The sequence below is a fragment of the Coffea arabica genome, chromosome 5e (assembly GCF_036785885.1).
Source record: "Coffea arabica cultivar ET-39 chromosome 5e, Coffea Arabica ET-39 HiFi, whole genome shotgun sequence".
Taxonomy (NCBI): domain Eukaryota; kingdom Viridiplantae; phylum Streptophyta; class Magnoliopsida; order Gentianales; family Rubiaceae; genus Coffea; species Coffea arabica.
In genome coordinates this window covers 998,389-1,020,366 of record NC_092318.1, presented here as the reverse complement: position 1 = coordinate 1,020,366, position 21,978 = coordinate 998,389, and the positions used below count along the sequence as shown (strand labels likewise).

Genomic DNA, 21,978 nt, shown 5'->3' with positions numbered 1-21,978 from the left:
TGGAATATATAAAAAAATTGTGTGTCCATATGAATTAGGTTGCATTTCAAAAACTTTCCACTACACTTTAGGCATTTTGGCCCTGAACCATAATTTGCTTATTTTTCCAAAAAAAGATATATTTGACTTTGCATTATACATGTGAATCTCACTTTTAACTTTTCTCATCATATTATTAATGCTACTAAGAGTATATATCTCATCTTTATGTAATATGTTTATTTAACATGATGAGTCAAATTCGATATGGGGTTGGCTAAGTTTATTGTATCATATTAGGAAAAATAAATGAAAAATTAGGGGATAGATTTATTCACATAGACAATGAAGAGTGAAAAGTGAAAACTTTGCATATTTTCGAGAATACACTTTTTCTACATACAATTTATGCTTATCCACCTACAATTAAAAGTGCATAGGTGAGACCAAAAATTTAGAAAACCATTACATAAACTTGAAGAGGCAGGCTTACAAAAATTGTACATATCATATGGTGTACTTATTTTAGCTGCGATTGGCTGATTGCACAACTTCAATACTTAAAAAAAAAAAGTTCAATATCAAATTGATTGAAATTTCTAAAGTAAAGGACAAAGTTAAGATTTTTTTTTTGGTAAGAAAACATTGCAATTTTATTTTGATATGGAGACCAAAATGATGATCTTCGTGATAATCATTATTGCGAGAGCATTATTATACATCCTCACGAGCATTACCATATTTTGAGCACTCTGTGCACTTGCAATTGTGATATTCAAATTGGACTAAGGTGATGTAGTACAATTTAAATTGAACACTCAGTGTCCTTGCAATTGCAAAGACATTGGATTCGATTTTAATGTCACCCAATAATAGTTTCGTCATAGTTATCAAACAAAATTTGATATGGGCAAACCACGAGAAAATTCGTGTATGAAAACAATTGTGAATTTCTTTTTCAAAAAAAAAAAACACTTGAAAAAAATTTAGGATTCATCTTAACCTAGCATTGAGAAGTTAAATACAGTCAACTGTAATTCAACAAAAGATGTTGGATGTAAAATCCTTAAAAAAAAAACTAGTTTGATGGACTTAATTCAGATATAACAAATTTTTATTTACTTTCAAATATTTATAATAATTAAATAGGTCTATAAACACAAAAAGTAGTAGCTTTTTAAAGTATTGTCATTGATCACTCATTAATACACTTTAATATATGAAACTTAACATGTGAATATATGGATTTATAATAACTATTCTCTCTTGTATTTACACACTTTCCAAACTCGGTGTTATTTTTTTTTCTAAAAATTAATACTACTTGAATTTCATGACTGACCACTCGTTAGATGAACTCATTAATAATTAGTAAACTAAATTAAAGAAAAAAAATACATCAACTAGATGCACTACTTGGAAGCTCATAAGTGTTAAGTGCTCTTCACCTGGATAATCATACAATTAAAGCAATCTTACTTTCTTTTTCTTTTTTTTCATTAAAGAAATCTTACTTGAATATGCTTCCCTTATTAATCACTTGAATGAATAACTCGCTAGATTACTAGTCCCAACTGTATTAAAAAATATGAAGGAGTACTGCTACTCTTCTACTACTACTACAAAAATACACTACTAAGTACTAACAACCCAACATATAATACAACAAAAAATTTTATTAGTACTAAAATAAAGGCAAAACCAGCTAGCAGGGGGAGCTAGGGATCTACTGCTACTGCTACTGCTACTGCTACTGCTACTGCTACAGCTACAATCTGGTAGTATTCCACTATTACTCCCAAGAAAGCTCAGAAAAAGCTACTACTCATTACTCATTAGTTAGTGGTAGGAAAGTAGTAGTAGTATTTAGTACTGCTACCGCAAAAGTACTGCTGGACTACTATTTTTTTTCATCTGCTTGCTCTTCTTCTACCCTGTCTTGGTTTCTGTTTCTCTCTTTGTGAAATCTATTTAGGGTTTCAAACTGTAGCAGGGAAGCTTTGAGATCTGCTGGATTTGTGAACCAGAAAGTTCCCATTTTTGGGTTTGTGCTAAAAGGGTTGGAGAGTAGATTTGGGGGTTTTCTTTTACTTTTTGGGGTAAAATAATTTCTGGGTTTTCATTGTTTTGGCATTTTGGAAGATCTGGAAGCTTGTGGGACGAGCTTAAGGGAGCTGGAAATGGGAGTGATTGGTTGCTGGAGTGGGTTTGGATGAGTGATTAGTACTGGTTGTTGTAATACTATGTATATCTTGTGTTTGGTTGGGTGTTTCTCTGGAGGGTGGGGGGGGGTGGGAGGTAAAAGGAGTAGTTTTTAGCTTCTGTTGCTAGTACCTGGGTTTTCTTATTATTTATTTTTTTGGAACTTTTTTTGGGGGTTTTTCTTTTTTTTTTTTTTTTCTGGAAAAGGGTAGTGTTTTTATTAGGTGGGTTTTGGTTATTCTGCAATGAGGTTATCTACTCCAGGGTTGAGTACTCCTCCTCAGCCAGAGGAAGGTAATGGTCCCATATCATTTCCTTTGTTTGGTTTGCAATTTTGCATACATATTCTCTGAGTTAAAATAGTTAATTCTGTTTAAGAAAATTCTGGTTTGAGTTGTTGTTTGGCAAAATTTTTGACTCTTTGGTGAACCATGATTTCATGGGCTACAGGGGAGAAGAAGTGCTTGAATGCAGAGCTATGGCATGCTTGTGCTGGCCCGTTGGTGTCCCTTCCAGCTGTGGGAAGCCGAGTAGTGTATTTTCCTCAAGGTCATAGTGAGCAGGTAAATCTGCCGTACCCTGGTTTTTGTGAATGCATTTTAGGTGTTAGCGCATTATGAATTAGTAACCTCTTTTTGTGGAATTGTATGAAGAAATTGATTTTCTGTTGTAAATTGCGATATACATGAATTTCGTATACTTGCACTTCCATTCTAGTAGGCCTCTTCAATGGTGCTAAGTTAACATATTACTTTCCTCAAAGACTGGATGCAGATGACTTTGTTTGACTGCGTCTTGTTTTGGTCCGATGAAGTCAGCCGGATTTCTTGCTCTTCTACTCCTTTTAAGATGCCATAATTGAATGTTAGTTCTTTTGAAATTTATGACTTGTTGCAGTTTCCTCCTTCACCAAGAGAACAAACATATTTTCAGCTAAGAGATAAAAATAAATTAGTTAATTGCATAAGGAAAAGTACAATTGCTGGTCACCAGTGTTTGAGATGAATTTTATCAACTGACTCTGTTCAATATTGTCTGCTTGGTCAAGAACTTCAGTGGCATTTCTTGAACAAAATGTTTTTCATAATTGATAAAGTAGTAGGGTGAGAAGTTGTCCCTCTAGCAAATTTGTAGTGAAGCATTCAGAATTTTTTTGTCCAGATTAATTTTGTGGTAAATCTTGTCTTGTTTTATTTTAATTTTGGTCCTCATTCTTTTATTTTAACAGGTTGCTGCCTCAACCAACAAGGAGGTAGATGCTCATATCCCTAACTATCCTGGCTTGCCAGCACAGCTCATATGTCAGCTTCACAATGTGACCATGCATGTATGTATGCTTACTTAATCTCTGTCTTTTTGAATTTGATTGTTTTTTCTGACCTTATATTTAGGCCAAAGTTATTATAATTGGAATATTTGTACTTTCAGGCTGATGTGGAAACTGATGAAGTATATGCTCAGATGACCCTGCAGCCGCTAAGTGCAGTATGTTCATTTGCCATATTTTTGTTTGCCTCCTTTTGCCTGTTGAACCATGTATTTCATTTTAAGGTTCCTTGCAATTGTATTTGTAGCAAGAGCAAAAAGATGTTTGTCTACTACCTGCTGAACTTGGCACTGCAAGCAAGCAGCCAACTAACTACTTCTGTAAAACACTGACTGCAAGTGACACGAGTACTCATGGTGGATTTTCTGTTCCTCGTCGAGCTGCAGAAAAAGTTTTTCCTACTCTTGTAGGTCACATTAGTATACCTCCACTGCCTGTTCTTGGTTTATTAGTTATGACACGTGGCTAGTTGTGGCTTTGGTTCACGTCATCCTTTTATGAATATATACTTCAGGATTATACTCTGCAGCCTCCAGCTCAAGAGTTGATTGCAAAAGATCTTCATGGCAATGAATGGAAATTTCGGCATATCTTTCGTGGTGAGTTTTTTTTTCCAACAAACCCTGATAAAGATTAAATTTCATGGCATACTTATACGTGCTTGCAATGACTGAGAATTGTGAGACACTTTCACTTAGTGATGTAGGACATAGTCAAAGTAGGTCAAAGCCTACTTTTTGTCGGGGCTTTGAATTTCTTGTATTGACTTGTGCATGAATGTTTTTGAACATGATGATTTCCATTTTTGTTTCCTGCAACATAAATTGTTTGATTATCTTACATACATGCAGTAATGTTTAATCTTGTGAATAATTGAGTTATATTTTTGGCAAAGCTGAAGTTAGATCTAAAGTTCATAGACATTGACATAGATAATTCATAATTGCTGCAGCCGTTGCCTTGCCTTTCAGTTTACATTATAATTCCGAACTATTGTCTTCTTTCTTTCACAAAACAAAAGAGAAACTTGGTTAAAAGAAGGAAACTGAACAGTTAGCACTCATCTATAGCAAACTTTCCTTGTCTAGTTTAAGGTCATCTGCATCTTAAATTGTTCTTTGACATTCCTTTGCTTGTCTCCTTCCAGATTTCTGAGGCTATCTGGTCTCATACTTAATTTGTTTGCTTTTTTATCCGCTTCTCTTCCCTGCTCTGGATATGCTGCATCGTACGCATATGCCATTTAACTTGACTTTTTGCTTTTTGTTACAAGCTAAGATGTTGTTCTCATAATACCGCATCTTCATTGCCGTTCCCTAATGTGTCATTCTGGTTATGATTTGATCTTTAGTGGCTGCTTGACCAATATGCTGCTAGTTGCTTGTGAGTTATATTACTGCACGTGTTAGTGCTTGATTAACATTTGGAACCTTGAAAGCTTTCTTATCCTGATAATTTTGCTATAATACCTATATCCATCTCCAGTCATTTGCCTTAGCCATACCAATATTCAGTCATCAGTAAATTTTGAAGTCTGGATTGATTATTCATCCAGTTGAGTTAATATAGAATTCTAAGTTGGAACCTGAAAGTTTGGTGAAGCTTCCAACTCTCAGTGACAATCTGTATAGCTGATGAATCAAAATACTTCTCTTTCTTTGACTGCGTGGAAATGTATCTAAAAGTTGAGTCTGAATATGATGAGGTCCACCATTAGCCTTTTCAATGTTGTGAATTGTGCACCACCATTGGGCCTTTAATCATGGTTAAAATTCCTCCATGGATTAAAAAGCTGAAAGTTGTTCTTCTCTTCCATTGCTTTCATCTTTTATGATGAGAAGTTTCCAAGATAAACTCCTTGCTTTCAAGGTCTTTGTATCCAGAAGCATTGTACTTCCTTTTGGTTTACATATTTCATGTGTACTATTCATAAGGTGAAAATATCTCAATGCCATGTATGCCTTGTAGAGACTTGAAGTCTGATCAATTTACAGCTGTGAACTGTGATAAACAAATTGTGACTACTGGAAGTGGCAGGACCTTGGAGTCTTCATCTTACATATGTATTTAATAACTCCTCTCAATAGAAGTACTCTCATGCATATATTATGAAATACAAAGAATAAGTTAGGATGCAGCGACCTTATTCATTTAATTTTAGTTTAATTGCCAGGTTGATAAACTTTCAAACATTATCTCACTGTCTATGAGTGACAGTTATGTGGGTTGACTATGGATGTCTCTCCAAGCTAAGTACTATAGATTTGTTTCCCACTATTGGTGATGAGCTGGATCATGTGGTCTGATCTAAAATAAAACAGTGCATGTTACAGTCATTACATGGATATGCAGGAATCATAGTTACACTTCAATGTTACTAGTCATGAACACTTGTGGAATTGCTTTGGATAGGGCGATTTAAATGCTGAATATTTTTCAGTTGCTCACTTGCGTTTTCTGATTTGCAGGCCAGCCAAAGAGGCATCTGCTTACAACAGGTTGGAGTGTGTTTGTAAGTGCAAAGAGGCTTATTGCTGGTGACTCTGTAATTTTTATCTGGTAAGTCAATCTACAATCTGCTGGTTAACGTCAAAGTTGTGTTTTTCATCTGACTCTCTTAATCTATGAAATGTGTATCTTGTACCTCTGTATAATTCATTCAGCTGGTGAATACTTGGTGTTGGGGAGGGAAGTGGTGTTTTTCCTCTTTCATTTCCTAGCATGTAGCCAACTTCGTATTTGAACTTTTGTGCGTTGACTATGCTTATCAAGGATCTTTGGGTCATTGACAAAGGCCTTACGTCTTTTTTGGGACCTGGGTTTTGCATTAATGTTTGGATAAGCAACTAGGGCTGCTATGAAATATGCTTAAGCTGTACAAATTATGCTCTGGATTAAATCCAGCTGAAGTTCTGCAGGAAGTTAAGTTTAATAGCGATTTTGATTTGACAGTATACTTGCTTGGGAACAAATCTCATTTTTTACAAGATATACTTTCGTAAAGTTACAGTTAAATTCTTAAGATATGGTCCATACAGGAACATAATCCTTATTTGCAGTATTATCCTTATTAGTTGCTATTTTTACATAGAACAATCTGATTCGTTTAAGCTAGAGAAACAGAACCTAAACTTTGATCCTAGGTCTCCGCTTGAGATGGTTCATAAGTAAATCCATCTCAAGGCTTGTTGAATTCAAGCCTAAAGCATGCATTTTCTTTGCCTTTTTGAGGAAACTGTTTGTCTTAACAGGTGCTTAACTTGGAAAAAATAATGCAGCAATTTCTGCCATTCCTTTCTGGATTTGTGATGCATTATCAACTTGATGATCAAGTTTTAATCTTTTTCCCAGGAATGAAAATAATCAGTTGCTTCTGGGGATTAGGCGTGCTAGCCGCCCACAAACTATCATGCCTTCCTCAGTATTATCAAGTGATAGCATGCACATAGGTCTTCTTGCTGCTGCAGCTCATGCTGCTGCAACCAATACCCGCTTTACTATATTCTACAATCCTAGGTAAGATTCTGTGCATACTTCCCCCCTTCTGTGCTCCCCGCGTATACATTTTATGTTAATGGAGAGGGAAAGTATCTGACAATCTTGTTGTATATTCAGGGCTAGTCCATCAGAATTCGTTATACCTTTAGCCAAATATGCTAAGGCTGTATATCATACAAGGGTTTCAGTTGGCATGCGCTTTCGGATGCTATTTGAAACAGAAGAATCAAGTGTTCGTAGGTAGGCCTTCATTCTATGTGGGAAATAGTGCTTTTACCTTTCACATGCTAAGTGTAAATTTTAACAGAAAAGGAAAAAATGAACAAAAACCTCTCCTTTTCTTTATTTTCCCACACACTAAATATGCTTACAAGGTAGGCATATATAGGACAACCCTATCATAGTTCTGCCACCACTTAAGGTAATAGAACCATGATTTTAGGGATTACATAATCAACTCATATCCTATCTATTCAAACTTGATTGATCATAAGCAATCAAACTTGATTGATCATAAGCAATAAAATCCCATAATTATGGGAGGTAATTATGGAAGATAATATCTCCCATAATCATAGGAGATAATATCTTCGACACCCCCCCTCAAGTTGGTGCGTATATATTTATCATGTCCAACTTGCTTGTAAGAAGTTCAAAATTTGGTCTGAGGAGTCCTTTGGTGAGAATGTCAGCTATTTGCTGAGCTGATGGAACGAATGGCATGCAGATAATTCCTCCTTCAAGTTTCTCTTTTATGAAGTGGCGGTCAATCTCAATATGTTTGGTTCTATCATGTTGCACAGGATTATGAGCTATGCTAATTGCCGCCTGGTTATCACAATAGAGCCTCATTGGAAGTTCAATAGGTCTTTTCAGCTCCCCTAAAACTCTCTTCAGCCATAACATCTCACACACACCATGAGCCATAGCTCGGTACTCTGCCTCTGCACTACTACGAGCTACAACACTTTGTTTCTTACTTCTCCAAGTAACCAAATTGCCCCATACAAAGGTACAATATCCCGAGGTTGATCTTCTATCAATGACTGATCCTGCCCAATCAGCATCTGTATAAGCTTCAATGGTCTTTCGATCTCCTCTTTTAAAGAACAATCCCTTTCCTGGAGTACTTTTTAAGTACCTCAGAATTCGATATACTGCATCAAGGTGCTCTTCATATGGAGAATGCATAAACTGGCTCACAACACTCACTGAAAAAGCTATATCAGGACGAGTGTGAGCCAAGTAAATTAGCTTGCCTACTAACTTTTGGTATCGAGCAGTATCAACTGGTGTTCCATCTTTTATATCTGCTAACTTGTGATTCGGATCCATAGGAGTGTCTGCAGGTCGACATCCACTCATCCCTGTTTCCTTTAAAAGATCCAAAACATACTTGCGTTGGGACACAACAATGCCCTTCTTGGACCGAGCTACCTCCATCCCTAAGAAATATCGTAGTGTTCCCAAATCTTTGATTTCAAAGCTAGAAGCAAGACTTTTCTTCAGCCGTTCCATCTCAATTAAGTCATCTCCTGTGAGGATGATATCATCCACGTACACAATGAGTACTGCTATCTTCCCGTCCTTGGAGTGTTTAACAAACATGGTGTGATCACTCTGAGCTTGGGTATAGCCTTGATTCTTTACCGACCTAGTAAATTTTTCAAACCAGGCCCTAGGAGATTGTTTGAGACCATATAACGATTTTCTTAGCTTGCAAACTCTAGACTGAAACTTCCCTTCAAATCCAGGGGGAGACTCCATGTACACCTCTTCCTCCAGATCACCATTTAAAAATGCATTCTTGACATCAAGTTGTTGGAGCGGCCAATCAAGGTTTACTGCTATTGAGAGAAGCACCCTAACAGTGTTTAATTTTGCCACTGGAGCAAAAGTTTCAAGATAATCGATCCCGTAGGTTTGAGTGAACCCTTTAGCCACCAATCGAGCTTTGTACCGTTCCAATGTCCCATCGGAATTATACTTGATGGTAAAGACCCATTTACATCCTACTGTCCTTTTCCCTTGTGGCAGATTTGTTACTTCCCATGTGTGATTCTTCTCAAGAGCATACATCTCTTCTTCAATAGCCTTTCTCCACTCTGGAACTTGTAATGCTTCCTGTACATTCTTTGGAATTTCCACAGAAGAAAGTTGTGAAGTAAATGTCAAGAAGGTAGGGGATAACTTTTCATAAGAGACATAGTTAGTCATAGGGTGTTTGGTACAAGAACGCACTCCCTTTCGAAGTGCAATAGGAAGATCCAAATCAGCAATCTTTGAATCAGAGGAAACTTTATCTAATGACTCAAAAACATTAAATTCTGTCCTAGGTTCGGATTCCTTGTCGTGAAGAGAAGGGGGAGCTTTATCTTTTCCTCGATGATTTTTCCGGACATAGGTTTTCAAGGTTTTTTCAGTTACATTCCCATCTCTTTCACTAAGAGAATTCGACTCTGTTATTGGCACTAAAGACAAGAGATCCTCTTCTAATCCCTGATCAATTTTTTCACGTTTTTCAAAATCCTTTTGACGGGCAAATTGAAGAGTGTCATTTGTTGTTTTAGAATTATTATCTTGAAAAGATTCTTGTTGAGGAAATTGTGCTGCAGATTCTTCTAAAAAATCAGAAAAATCAATTCTCCTATCAACAAAATTTTGATCAGGAATTTGATTTGCAATACGAAAAACATCATCATCTTCTACAAGTTCTTCTACATGCCGAGTCCCCCCCTGAAGAGGATCTCCAAAGAAAGGTTTATCTTCAAAAAATGTTACATCCATGGTTACAAACATTTTTTTCGAAATGGGGTCAAAGCATTTATACCCCTTTTGCGTGGGTGCATATCCAACAAAAATGCATTTTCTTGCTCGAGGGTCTAACTTACTTCGACCTTGTTCATGATTGTGAACAAAGGATATGCACCCAAACACCTTTAATGAGACTTCATATGTTAATCGAGACATGGGATAAATGGTTTTGAAAAAATTCAGAGGAGTTTGGAAATTCAAGGTTCTTGAGGGCATTCTGTTTATGAGATATGTAGCAGTTAAAATTGCTTCGCCCCATAGATATTTAGGAACATTTCTTGAAAAAAGTAATGCCCTCGCCACTTCTAAAAGATGTTTATTTTTTCTTTCAGCTACCCCATTCTGTTGTGGGGTATCATTGCAGGAGCTTTGATGCACAATCCCTTTTTCAAGAAAAAAACTTCCCAAAATTTTATTGAAATATTCTTTTCCATTGTCACTCCGAACAATTTTGACTTTTTCTTGAAATTGTGTCAAAACCATGCTGTAGAATTTTTGAAACACACTTGCAACCTCTGATTTCTCTCTTAACAAATACACCCAACAAACTCTTGTGTGATCATCGATGAATGTAACAAACCATTTTTTTCCAGATGAAGTTGAAATTCTAGAGGGACCCCAAACATCAGTATGTAATAGAAAAAACGGTTTTGAGGGCTGATAAGGATGTATAGAAAATGTAGACCGATGATGTTTAGCCAATTCGCAGATTTCACATTGAAAAGAAGATGAATCTTTATTCTTAAACAAATCTGGAAATAAGTATTTCATGTAATAAAAGCTAGGATGTCCTAGTCTAAAGTGCCATAACATAATCTCTTTATTACTAGTAATAGAGACAGACCCGTAACATGTGTTTTTGATTGGTGTTGTCATATCTGATCCATCTTCAAGGAAGTAAAGTCCCCCATTTTCTCTAGCACATCCAATCATCCTCCCCGTGGTCAGTTCCTGAAACTCACAAAAAGAGGGGAAAAAATTAATCCGACACATGAGATCCCTAGTTAATTTACTTATGGACAGCAAATTGCATGATAACTTTGGAACATGAAGAACTCTATGAAGTGTTAGAGTAGGAGAGATGACAACGGAACCTATGCCAGCTATGACGGATAATGATCCGTCAGCAACCTTGACCCTTTTATTGCCTGCACATGGACTGTAGGTAGAAAATAATTGTGACACACTAGTCATATGGTCAGTGGCCCCAGAATCAATAACCCATATAACCCGTGGACAAGATGCATTTGATGTTTTACATGAAAGAGCAATAGTAAAAGGTTTACCATTTTTAGCAAAAGAACAGAAAGGAGTGAAGCTTTTTGGCTCAGTGACTGAAAATTGTGGAGACTTAAAGAGTTTGTACAGTTGGCTTAATTGTTCCTTTGTGAAGGCTGGTGTCTCAAAGTTAGTTTGTTGCTTTTGAGAATCCTCATTCACAGTCTGCAACACCTTGCTATCACCTCCATTTTTCTTCTTGAAATTCGATGGTTTCCCATGTAATTTCCAGCATGTGTCCTTTGTGTGCCACGACTTTTTACAGTGTTCACACCAAGGCTTCCTTCTTTTATCCCCGTCCAAATCTGTCCCCTTAGAAACCAATGCTGAAGTCTCAACTTCATCCTCTGCCTTGGACTTTGGTGATGACTTCAGCATCACCTTACGCCTGGATTCTTCTCTTCTGACTTCAGAAAATACTTCACGAATGGAGGGGAGAGGCTTCCTGCCCAAAATACGACCTCGCACCTCATCGAGTTCTTGATTTAGTCCAGCCAAGAAGACATAGACTCTGTCGTTCTCCTCCCGTTTCTTGTATCGAACACTGTCTGCACGGCAGTCCCATTCATCCTCATAACAAAGATCCAATTCCTGCCATAAAGTTACCATCTGATTGTAATAGGTTGTAACATCTCTATCTTCTTGTCTTGATTTCCACAATTTCGTCTTGAGATTGAAAATTTGAGACGAATTCTCTATATCGGAATACATATCCCGGACAGCGTCCCACACATCCTTGGCTGTGGGCAGAAATAAGTGCGGCTTTCCTATCGCTGGTTCCATAGAGTTTATCAACCAAGCGATAACTAGAGAGTTCTCTGAATGCCATCTCTTCAAATTGGGATCTTCAGCAGCTGGTTGTTGAATTTCTCCAGTAAGGTGGCCGAGTTTACCTCTGCCATCGATAGCCAGCTTTACAGATTGAGCCCATTCCAGATAATTGGAACCATTTAATTTATGAACGGTTATTTGTAGGGAAGAAGAATTTGAAGCGGAGTAATCTGTAGTTTGGATAACTACTGAAGACGAGGATGAGTCTTCTCTTGTGTGAGCAGTCGATCCAGTCATGGCTGCTCGGTAGTTCATGACAGGAATTGGTACAGAGCCGGAGCTCTGATACCATGTAAATTTTAACAGAAAAGGAAAAAATGAACAAAAACCTCTCCTTTTCTTTATTTTCCCACACACTAAATATGCTTACAAGGTAGGCATATATAGGACAACCCTATCATAGTTCTGCCACCACTTAAGGTAATAGAACCATGATTTTAGGGATTACATAATCAACTCATATCCTATCTATTCAAACTTGATTGATCATAAGCAATCAAACTTGATTGATCATAAGCAATAAAATCCCATAATTATGGGAGGTAATTATGGAAGATAATATCTCCCATAATCATAGGAGATAATATCTTCGACACTAAGGAAGCGCAGGAACATGATAGGTGCTACAATTGTTACAATCATGTAGAGAAAGAAGGATAAATTGGGAATTGGAGTTTGGCAAGCGATTTGTTTTAACTCAAATTTCAATGACCATCTTGCATTAATTTGCTTGTTCAAGTTGCTTTTGTGCTTGCTTTTTGAATGTATAAACAAGCTACTGGGGAATCAAAAGTTAGTATTGATATTTGCTACATGATTAGGGGAAATGGATGTCATGCAACCTGTTTTGGTTAATGGAATCGCAAAATTTAGGGCAGCTCAAACTGTACCATGCTTTGGAAACATCCAGTGCCTGTGATTTCAAATTTTCTTCTGGGGTTGAATCCATGACAACATATTAGTGTTCTCTCTCTTGGTTCCACCTTCCTATTGAAATGGCAAAGTGTGGAAAATTTTCTTTGCTTAAGCCCTGACCATATCTTAGTTGCTTTTTAGCTTTCAAAGGAAGGGAATTTGGCAGCATTGACTTTTTTTTTTTTTCCTCTCTGCAATTGAGTAGGGTTGATGGAGATTGTATGAGCAGTATGGTTGTTGTCGAAATGATGGTTTTCCTGAGTAGAACATCATGCAGGACAGTCTTTTGTTGGTTCTAATGAATGTTTTGTGCTGCTTTTATTATGTTGCTAATTTGCTTTGCTTTTGAAGTCTTGTTGTAGACCAAGATTGTGATCTCTTCTAAATTTAAGCTTTTTTTTCTTTTTAAATATCCAGGTTTGAGAAAGGATGGATTTACATACAGTTATTGTTTAAAAAATAAAAGATCTTTTGGGCACATGTTTGTGACTGAATATGGTCACCATGTAATTAATTTTGATAAAGGATGGGGTACTCATAAACTCCCATTGTCAGGCAAATTAACTTGCATGCCACAGCATATGATATGAACTGTTCTAACATGTTATATCCTGTTCAATGCAGATACATGGGAACAATTACTGGCATTAGTGATCTAGATCCTGTTCGCTGGCCAAATTCACATTGGCGATCTGTGAAGGTTTGTAACGAGTTATTAAGAGTGATCATGGAGAGGAGGGATGCCTGTGTAAATTAGACTTATACTGGCGTTTATATATGCTCAAGTAACTAATGTTCAAAACATTGTCTGTCTTTGTTATTTTAGCTTTTTTGTTCTGATCTTTCGTCTTTGGGGTAGGAGAGGGAAAGCTGGGGCTTGTGTCTGGTTGGTAATAGATAACTGTTGTAGCGTGGTCATGATGTCTAAGTGCACTTTCTCTCCAAAAACTTTATTGGTTTTGCACTATAATTAGCCAAAAGGTTCCCAGGTTTGGAAGGGTGACTTCAAGTAAACAGTGCTTCCCCTCTACCAACAGCCCAAACTTTTGTTCCTTTCACCAGCTATCAATGGGGATTCGGTTAGATAATCACGCAAGACATTCAACTCATTTGTCTGATTAATCTGTCATCATCTTCTATATTTGCTAAGCAAGAAATAATGTTTGTCCCTTCAATATGTGTTTTGTATAAAAGTTAAAACAAACTTTACTAGTTTATAACTTGCTTTGTCAGTTCCATATGAAATTGGCAAAATCACAGATTCTCTAAGCAATTGTTATTAAGCTTGAAGAATGGTCCTGATGATCGCATGAATACAATTTCCATTAATTTCAACCATATACAGTATAATACATAACTCCTTTGTCTAGCTGCCTCTTCTGTGGCTTGTACGTCAGTGTCTTTAATGTCGGAGTCAATTTCCCTTGACGTAGCATAAGTCAATCAGACAGCAGCTCATTCTTATTTCTACACAATATATAAAGCAAACAATTTCTTTTCCTTTATCTAGAGCAGCATTTTTGTATATTGTGATGAATACTGTTGAACCAGATATCTGACATGTTCTTCTGCTTATGCAGGTTGGATGGGATGAATCAACAGCAGGGGAGAGGCAGCCTAGAGTTTCCTTGTGGGAGATTGAACCATTGACTACTTTCCCTATGTATCCTTCTCCATTCTCCCTTAGACTAAAACGACCATGGCCGTCAGGATTACCCTCCTTACCAGGTTGGCTTTAGTTCCTAACATGTAGTTTGACATAATCTAGTTTTGCAATATATGCAGATTCATTTTGGGCTTAAGTCTTTGATTCTGATCCTTTTGATATTTCATTATCAGGCCTCAACAGCAGTGATATGAACATAAATGCCCAACTTTCATGGCTTCGAGGTGATATTGGGGCTCAGGGGATTCAGTCACTAAATTTTCAAGGATTTGGTGCTACGCCCTGGATGCAGCCACGGCTTGATGCTTCTGTGCTTGGTTTGCAGCCGGATATCTATCAAGCAATGACAGCTGCTGCACTCCAAGAAACAAGAAATTTTGATCCTTCCAAGGTTGCAAATCAGTCCCTTCTGCCGTTTTCACAGAATACCTCCAGTGGATCTGCTTCACTTGTTCAGAGTCAGATGTTGCAGCAATCTCAGTCTCAGCAAAATTTTATCCAAAGCTTTCCAGAAGACCAGGTAATTGCTCAGGCTCAGCTTTTACAGCAACAGTTGCAGCGTCATCTCTCTTGTGATTTACAGCAGCGAGTTCAGCCCTCACAACAATTGCATGCACAAATTCAGCAGCAGCAACAAATCTCGAAGAACGTCTCAAACTTCTCTACAATAGAGTCTGTTACCCAATCCCAATTGTCACCTTTGCAGGCCTTGGGTTCAACATGCCAGCAGCAGACCTTCTCTGATATCAATCATGTAACAAGCACTAATAGTTCTTCAATGCAGAGTCTTCTTAATTCATTTTCCAGTGATGGAGCATCTCACCTACTCAACATGCATGGCGTCTACTCTCTAGCCTCTCCTTCCTCTTCATCAAAGAGAATTGCACTGGACTCTCAGCTCTCTTCTCGAGCTACTCAGTCCGTGGCAGCCCGGGCAGACAACATGTCAACACCTGATTCTAAGGTCTCTGACCTTTCCACTTTATTGCCTCCTGTTTCAGGTAGAGAATTTGCGCAATTTAAAGGAATGACTGATTCTCAGAACAATGGTTTGTTTGGAATTAATAGTGACTCCTCCCTTATGCTGCAAAATGGGATTTCACATCTTATAAATGGTAGTGGTGAAAGCGAATCATTTTCTGTACCATTTGCTACCTCTACATATACAAGTGCTTTGGGCACTGATTTGCCACTTAGTTCAGACATGACCACCTCAAGTTGTATGGATGAATCAGTCTTCATGCAGTCCGCTGAAAACGTGGACCAAGCAAACCCACCAACTAAAACCTTTGTGAAGGTAAGCTTGTTAAGCCGGCAAGTATATTGGTCCAAATTTTCGTATGTCTTTCATTTTAATCTGTCAGTTATCAGGAGCATAAGCTGAAAACTTGACTTCTTTGATTCTGTGTTTGAGATCCTGCACTTGTGACTTGGTAGATGATCCTTTGAATTTGGTTCATTATATCCATAAATTCTTTTATGAGTGGAGCAGTAAGATATTCTTTTTACTGTTGAGTATTTTGTGATGGTAGTCTACTTCGACAGGTTCACAAATCAGGGTCCTTCGGACGATCGCTTGATATCTCCAAATTTAGCAGCTACCATGAGCTGCGGAGTGAACTGGCTCGCATGTTTGGCCTTGAAGGCCTGTTGGAGGACCCTCAGAGATCAGGCTGGCAGCTTGTATTTGTTGACCGAGAGAATGATGTTCTTCTCCTCGGTGATGACCCTTGGCAGTAAGCACTCATTAGTTTCTAGCAATTTTTCTTGTTTTTGCTGAAATAATGTTGCCTTGTGTACACATGAGCATCTTAATTATCTTGTACTTGTATTGGTGATTCTCTAATGTTGTAGTCTTTGAAAAATGGTCTGCATGCTTGTGATACCTTTAGAGGGACCCCATTTTAGCATTCTGCCAATTTGAAACGTTAGATTTGTTATGAATACTGTTTTATCTATAGTAATTTAGTACTTAGGCATTTAGGTTGGTATGCAAGCAGAACATAGTTGCCTAGCAAGAAAAGAGGGACTAACTAGCCTTTACTAACTTTGACATGAATTGAATTGAATGAAACCAACACTAGCAGTTTTGGTTTCTTTCAGAAAACAGGAGAAGAATTTAACCAATGGGATGGTGGTTATGTGTGAGCCATGTTTGAGAACTATGTCTTTTGTATAAAGCTTCTTGTTATTTGATTTAATGAGGCTCACCAAGTTTCAACCATGAATTTAGGAGCTTCTTATATATGGGGATATATTCTGTAGTTTCATTGGTGCCATGTACTTTCTTGCTTCTTATCTTCTTTGTAGAATTGTCCATTCCAAGTTTGTGAAATTCGCGGTGGGTGTTACTAGATGCTATTTTTTGTCAACTTCCTGATTCCCTGGACTATTTTTTACTTTATATTGTCTGTCGGTCTCTCTCTCTCTCTCTCTCACACACACACACAAAAACAAACACACGCACATGCATGGATATATGAGATGGGTATACTTTGTTTAGTTAGCTGAATGGCTCAAAGTGCATAAACTGTTAAAGAAATGCACCACACAGATATGTTCTATTTTATCCTTTTTCCAAGTTGATGTGAATGGTTTGGCTCACAAAATGATTAAACCAAACTAAAGGAAGCATGATATCCCCTCCTCCTGGTTCCATCTGTTCTGTTTCTGTCTCAATTATACAAATTTGAATGTATTCAATATATCCAAATTTCATGGGAATCTTTTAGTAAGATGCTTCACTCATTAAGAGGTCTACTGATTTGATCTTGCTGTTCTCCTGAACCCAAAACGGGTATTATTATGCAACCTATTAGCACAATCAGTGCACTAGTACTCATCTGTGTTCACATTTTCAGTGGCTTATAGTTAATTAATTGCAATACCTGCATGCAATACGAGAAAAGTTCCAGGGCTTTTCCAGAATTTTACTGGTTGGTAATCCTTGTTAATTGCTATGCAGCATGTTTAACTTGGCAAAATGAACTGTTCTCATCCAACGATATAAACCACAACCGTATATGTTTGACAAGCTGGTATTTTTTGTTGCTTTCTGCAGGGAGTTTGTAAACAATGTCTGGTATATCAAGATACTGTCTCCCCTTGAAGTGCAGCAGATGGGAAAGGAGGGCATTGACCTTCCTAATTCTGCTCCACTGCATAGGCTTCCCAGCAGCGGCAATAGCTGCGATGATTATATGAGCCAGAAGGAAACCAGAAATAGCATGAATGGGATCCCATCCGTGGGATCACTGCACTATTGATGACTTGCAATTCCTAGTGGGTCAGTAATTTTCTACAGGTTATTTGTACAATATCAGTTGTACCATTGACCTCGCTTTGCATCAGTATATTTCTTTTGTACTCCTTAGGTCAGTGGGGATGTAATGTAACTTGACCATCCAATTAGTCGAAGTGCATCGGAAGCTTGTATTCTTAGAGAATGACCGTGTAAATGATAATCTGATACTCCATTTGTATTTGCCTTCGATTATATAGGGCGATCAAACCGCGTGATGATGCCAACATGGTCAGTATCCAGAACGAAACTAGCTAACTTCTCTAGGATCTCAAAGCATGAATGATGTCGTTTTAGCTCATTTAGCATGGACTAAGAGTGTAGAAAATGTGTGGAAGCCAAAAGGCTTGAGCAGAGCACACTTCCAAGTATCCCTTGAGCACTTTAAGCTGAAGTATTTCTGGAAAAGCGTGGGTGAAAATTGAAGGCTTTCATCCGCTTACGTTTATTAGCTTTGTTCAGAAGCTTGAGTTTCTTGTACGTGTAGTTTTCATTGTTCTTATTCTGAAGTCATTTTTTTCTTTTAATCTTTTCCAATTTACGGTTGACCTTTGCAATTGAACGTTGATGATTGACAGGCTTCTTGAATGCTGGTTTATGGTGATTTCCATAATAACATGGTGATTATCCGTGCTGAAATGTTAACTAGGAAAATAAATTGCCACTGAAAACGCTAGTTGCTGCTTTGAACTCGTTCCCAGGATGTTGGAGTTGGACAACTATTTCAGTGATCCACTAGTTATTTTTCCTGGATTTATTGTTAACAAGTCAAATACCCAAGTTCGCATGAATGAAGCTAATTCCTTGAAGCCGAATAAAGTTGGGAGTTCTGATTATTTGCTTCATAAGGTAGCGAAATGTGTACATGTTCATTCTGCTTCTACATATTGAAGAATAGAAGAAAAAGGGTCAAAGAGAAAGGAATAAAACTCGCGTGCTTTAAGGCAACATTTGTTGTTGAAACTAGGAAAGGTAGATTTGATTTCTGGTACACAGCAATTTTCGCCATTGCTTTTGGTATTAATGGATTAGTGTTGACCGTACAACTGTCTTCTGTCCTTTGCCTGCCTTTCACTTCGTTTGCAGTCAAATTTTAGTGCCATAATAATGGGTGTTTGAAGTTTTTGAAGCTTGAAGCCTTGGACTGGTAGTTGAGACTAGGATTGCAAATCGGATACGAGCTCGAGTCGAACTCGGTTAATATCGAATTCGAATCAAGTGCGAGCTAATCAAATCGAACTCGAGCTTGAACTTGAATTAAAAAATACCAAACTTGCGAGCTTAATTTTATATATATATTATTTTTTATTTTAATAGTAAAATTACATATATATTTTTAATATTTTATTATTTATTAAAAAAATTATTATTTTATTCATTTTTTAAAAAAATTATTATTATTTTTTTAAGTTCGAGTTCAAGTTTCGTAAAATTAACTTGAGACTCGGATCGATTAGGTTAAAATTCGACTCGATTCGAGTTATTTGCATCCTTAGTTGAGACTTGAAACTTGAGCCATCTTCCTTTTATATCTGGACGGTACCTTGGCGACAATGACCTCCTATTCATCCAGGAATAGAATATGTGCTATTAATTCAACGACCTACGACTCTTGGAATAGGATCAAGTATCCACCTTAACATTCTCTAACAATGTAAACTTAATTAGTTGCAGATAAACTCGTGTACCAACCAGTCAATCCTCTGATTATTAATACTCATATAACGGACTGGCTGTAGGAAACCTCTGATTATTCCTGTGAGATGAGTATATGTATGCTTCATCAACATTTTTTGGTTTTATGCTATTAATAATCTCGCTGATTAATGTCCACACTTCTATATGAATTTGTGTAGCATAGGAAAAAGCTTAAAAAGTGAAAAAACAATTGATAATACAGCTCAGAATTAACAATATGAATTAACAATATGGTTTGTGGCCAAGCTTATGGGGCAAAACGCTATTCAGCGATGGGAATGATTCGTCAGAGGGCAATTGTCTTGTACATGGCTGCAGCTTTTGTCCTGACATTCCTACACTGGTACTCTGGTGCATTCCTCAGAGCAATAGGGGCAATCAAATGATATAGCAGAACAAGGCCAAATTTTTGCTTGAGGGCTGATTCTCCAACTTTATGCATTTGCCATAAATTGCCTGATGCAAAGATTTCTCCAGGTAGCTTATATTGCTGCTGGTGTGTTCCTCATGCACATCCTATTGACTTGGTTGGCAATTGATGTCCTTAACTATGGGCTATTGGAAGCTTCTCTATCGCTTAGTTTTTCTTGGTGGTTGCTGGTCCTGTTCCATGGAATTTACATATTTCTTAGTCCATCCTGCAAAGAAACTCGGACAGGTTTCTCCATAATGGCTTTCAAAGGCATTTGGCCTTATTTCAAGTTAAACATTGCTTCTGCTGTTATGTTATGGTATGTTCATTGCATTCTTTCTTTTTCACATGCATAAATGAGTTTCAAAACTCCTTGCAAAATTGATTTGTGAGGCTTTGTTGATGGTGCAGCTTTGGATATATGGTACCCCCAAGGTCTTGTTCCCATATCAGGTCTCCTTTCCAATCCTGCAATTGCACTAGACTCCATTTCTATATGGTAAAGTTGACTACAACTCTATACTTTCTTCTTCAGATTTTGTAATGCTCACGTTTTAAGTGAAATGACAGCATGAATTACCGGAACTGGGATATGATGTTTATGCTTGGGGTATCAGCTGCAGCAAGGTATGAGATTCACTGAATAACTACCTTCTTACATTCTGCTGGATGCTTTACATTTTCAGGATTAAAGAGCAAATGTTCATATGGACAATAAATTGATTAATTTTGGTACACTAATGCAGCGTTCGAGTCAGTAACGAACCTGGATCAGGCCATCCAATGGTTGCAAAGTTCTCAGTCATTGTTGTAACCACAACCAGCACTTTAATAAATATAATTTTGGCAGCAATAATGCTGATATTTAGGGTTGGACTGAGTGAAATTTTTCACCAGCGACGCTCTTCTCATTAAGGCTGTGCCAGAGTTGACACCATTGCTTGCCATCTCTGTCTTCTCAAATGGCATTCAACCCATACTGTCTGGTAAGGTTCCTTGAGCAGCTTAGTGCTTGTTCAAGTTGAGACATCAAATGCATACTCAGTAACATATTGTATAAATTTCAGGGGTGGCCATTGGGAGTGGATGGCAAACTGTTGTTGGCTATCTTAACTTGGTTACCTACTATATATCATTGGTCTTCCAATTGGATGTGTTCTATGCTTCAAGACCAGCTCAGGAGTTGTTTTAAGTTATCTATTTCTCCTGTTTAACAATCAGCATTTGTTTATCAGATGAATGTCCTGAAAAACAGTATGTCCTCTTAACCCAATTCATTCAGGGAATTTGGTGGGGAATAATTGTCCGAATTTTTCTGCAATCACTCACACTGTTTATCCTTGCTGCAAGAACAAACTGGATCTCTGAGGGATGTAAATGTTTGTTTAAAGTACCTAATCATCCAAGTTCTTCAAGCCAATCATGCAATGTTCTGCGCCATATATTTCAGGTAGCTAAAGCTGTCAACCACAAAATTTCAAAACTTAAAATACAATTTAAACATGATAATTGTTTTCTTTAAAAGTGTGTATTGTTATAGAATTCTATTAGTGAGTGAACCATCATGAAGTGAAGATGTAACAATACTTCATATTGGGTAAATTGTGCTCAAATCTGGCTAATCTACTTTTCAAATTTGAATTCACATGAGCCTTTATTATTATTGAGCTAAAGTTGAATTAAAGTCAAGTAAATTGATTTTACGTGCAAAATTTCAAACTTATGCTCATGGAGTCGAGCATGAAATTTTCATAAATTCGCTTGGTTTAGGTTCTGGAATTGGAATTGTAAATGGTATCATTTACAAAATTTTAGTGTGGGTATAAGCCTATGGCATCATTACAATATCGATTGCTTGGTAAAAACTTCTTAGTTTGGGTATCAAAATGAAAATTTGTATTTGTTTTTGAGGAGCTTTTCATTTCTTTCCTTCCACACATCTCAAGGTAGCCACCACCAATCAACTTCAAAATGAAGAAAAATTCACAGCTAGTTCTACTAATTTGAAGCTGCTAAGCTTCGTTGAGTTTAGGATTTCCAAGATTTTCGAATCAAAG

The 21,978-nt window shown here is 37.2% G+C and overlaps 2 protein-coding genes and 1 pseudogene across 5 annotated transcripts; 2 read left to right on the top strand and 1 right to left on the bottom strand.

The window, feature by feature from the left end:
* Positions 1–2,269: 2,269 nt before the first annotated feature.
* Positions 2,270–18,038, top strand: LOC113688324 (auxin response factor 6-like). 4 transcript variants are annotated; one of them, XM_072048242.1, is made up of 15 exons: positions 2,271–2,475; positions 2,632–2,744; positions 3,410–3,508; positions 3,610–3,666; positions 3,756–3,914; positions 4,023–4,107; positions 5,977–6,067; positions 6,860–7,024; positions 7,124–7,246; positions 13,469–13,544; positions 14,425–14,572; positions 14,684–15,030; positions 15,217–15,807; positions 16,056–16,246; positions 17,572–18,038. In XM_072048242.1, exons 1-15 carry the CDS (start codon positions 2,427–2,429, stop codon positions 17,774–17,776), a joined length of 2,499 nt encoding a protein of 832 aa, XP_071904343.1. In that variant the 5' UTR covers positions 2,271–2,426; the 3' UTR covers positions 17,777–18,038. The 4 variants fall into 4 exon arrangements, with proteins under 4 accessions (XP_071904342.1, XP_071904343.1, XP_071904341.1 ...); XM_072048240.1 differs by having other exon boundaries at positions 14,684–15,807; positions 17,572–17,796; positions 18,012–18,038; XM_027206128.2 differs by having other exon boundaries at positions 14,684–15,807.
* On the bottom strand, positions 10,531–12,499 carry LOC140006409 (uncharacterized). The gene is made up of 2 exons (XM_072048243.1): positions 11,107–12,499; positions 10,531–10,771 (listed from the first exon to the last, which is right to left on the bottom strand). Exons 1-2 carry the CDS (start codon positions 12,182–12,184, stop codon positions 10,737–10,739), a joined length of 1,113 nt encoding a protein of 370 aa, XP_071904344.1. The 5' UTR covers positions 12,185–12,499; the 3' UTR covers positions 10,531–10,736.
* A 1,325-nt stretch (positions 18,039–19,363) lies between the features above and the next one.
* LOC113688397 (protein DETOXIFICATION 41-like) lies at positions 19,364–21,242 on the top strand (annotated as a pseudogene).
* Positions 21,243–21,978: the final 736 nt, after the last annotated feature.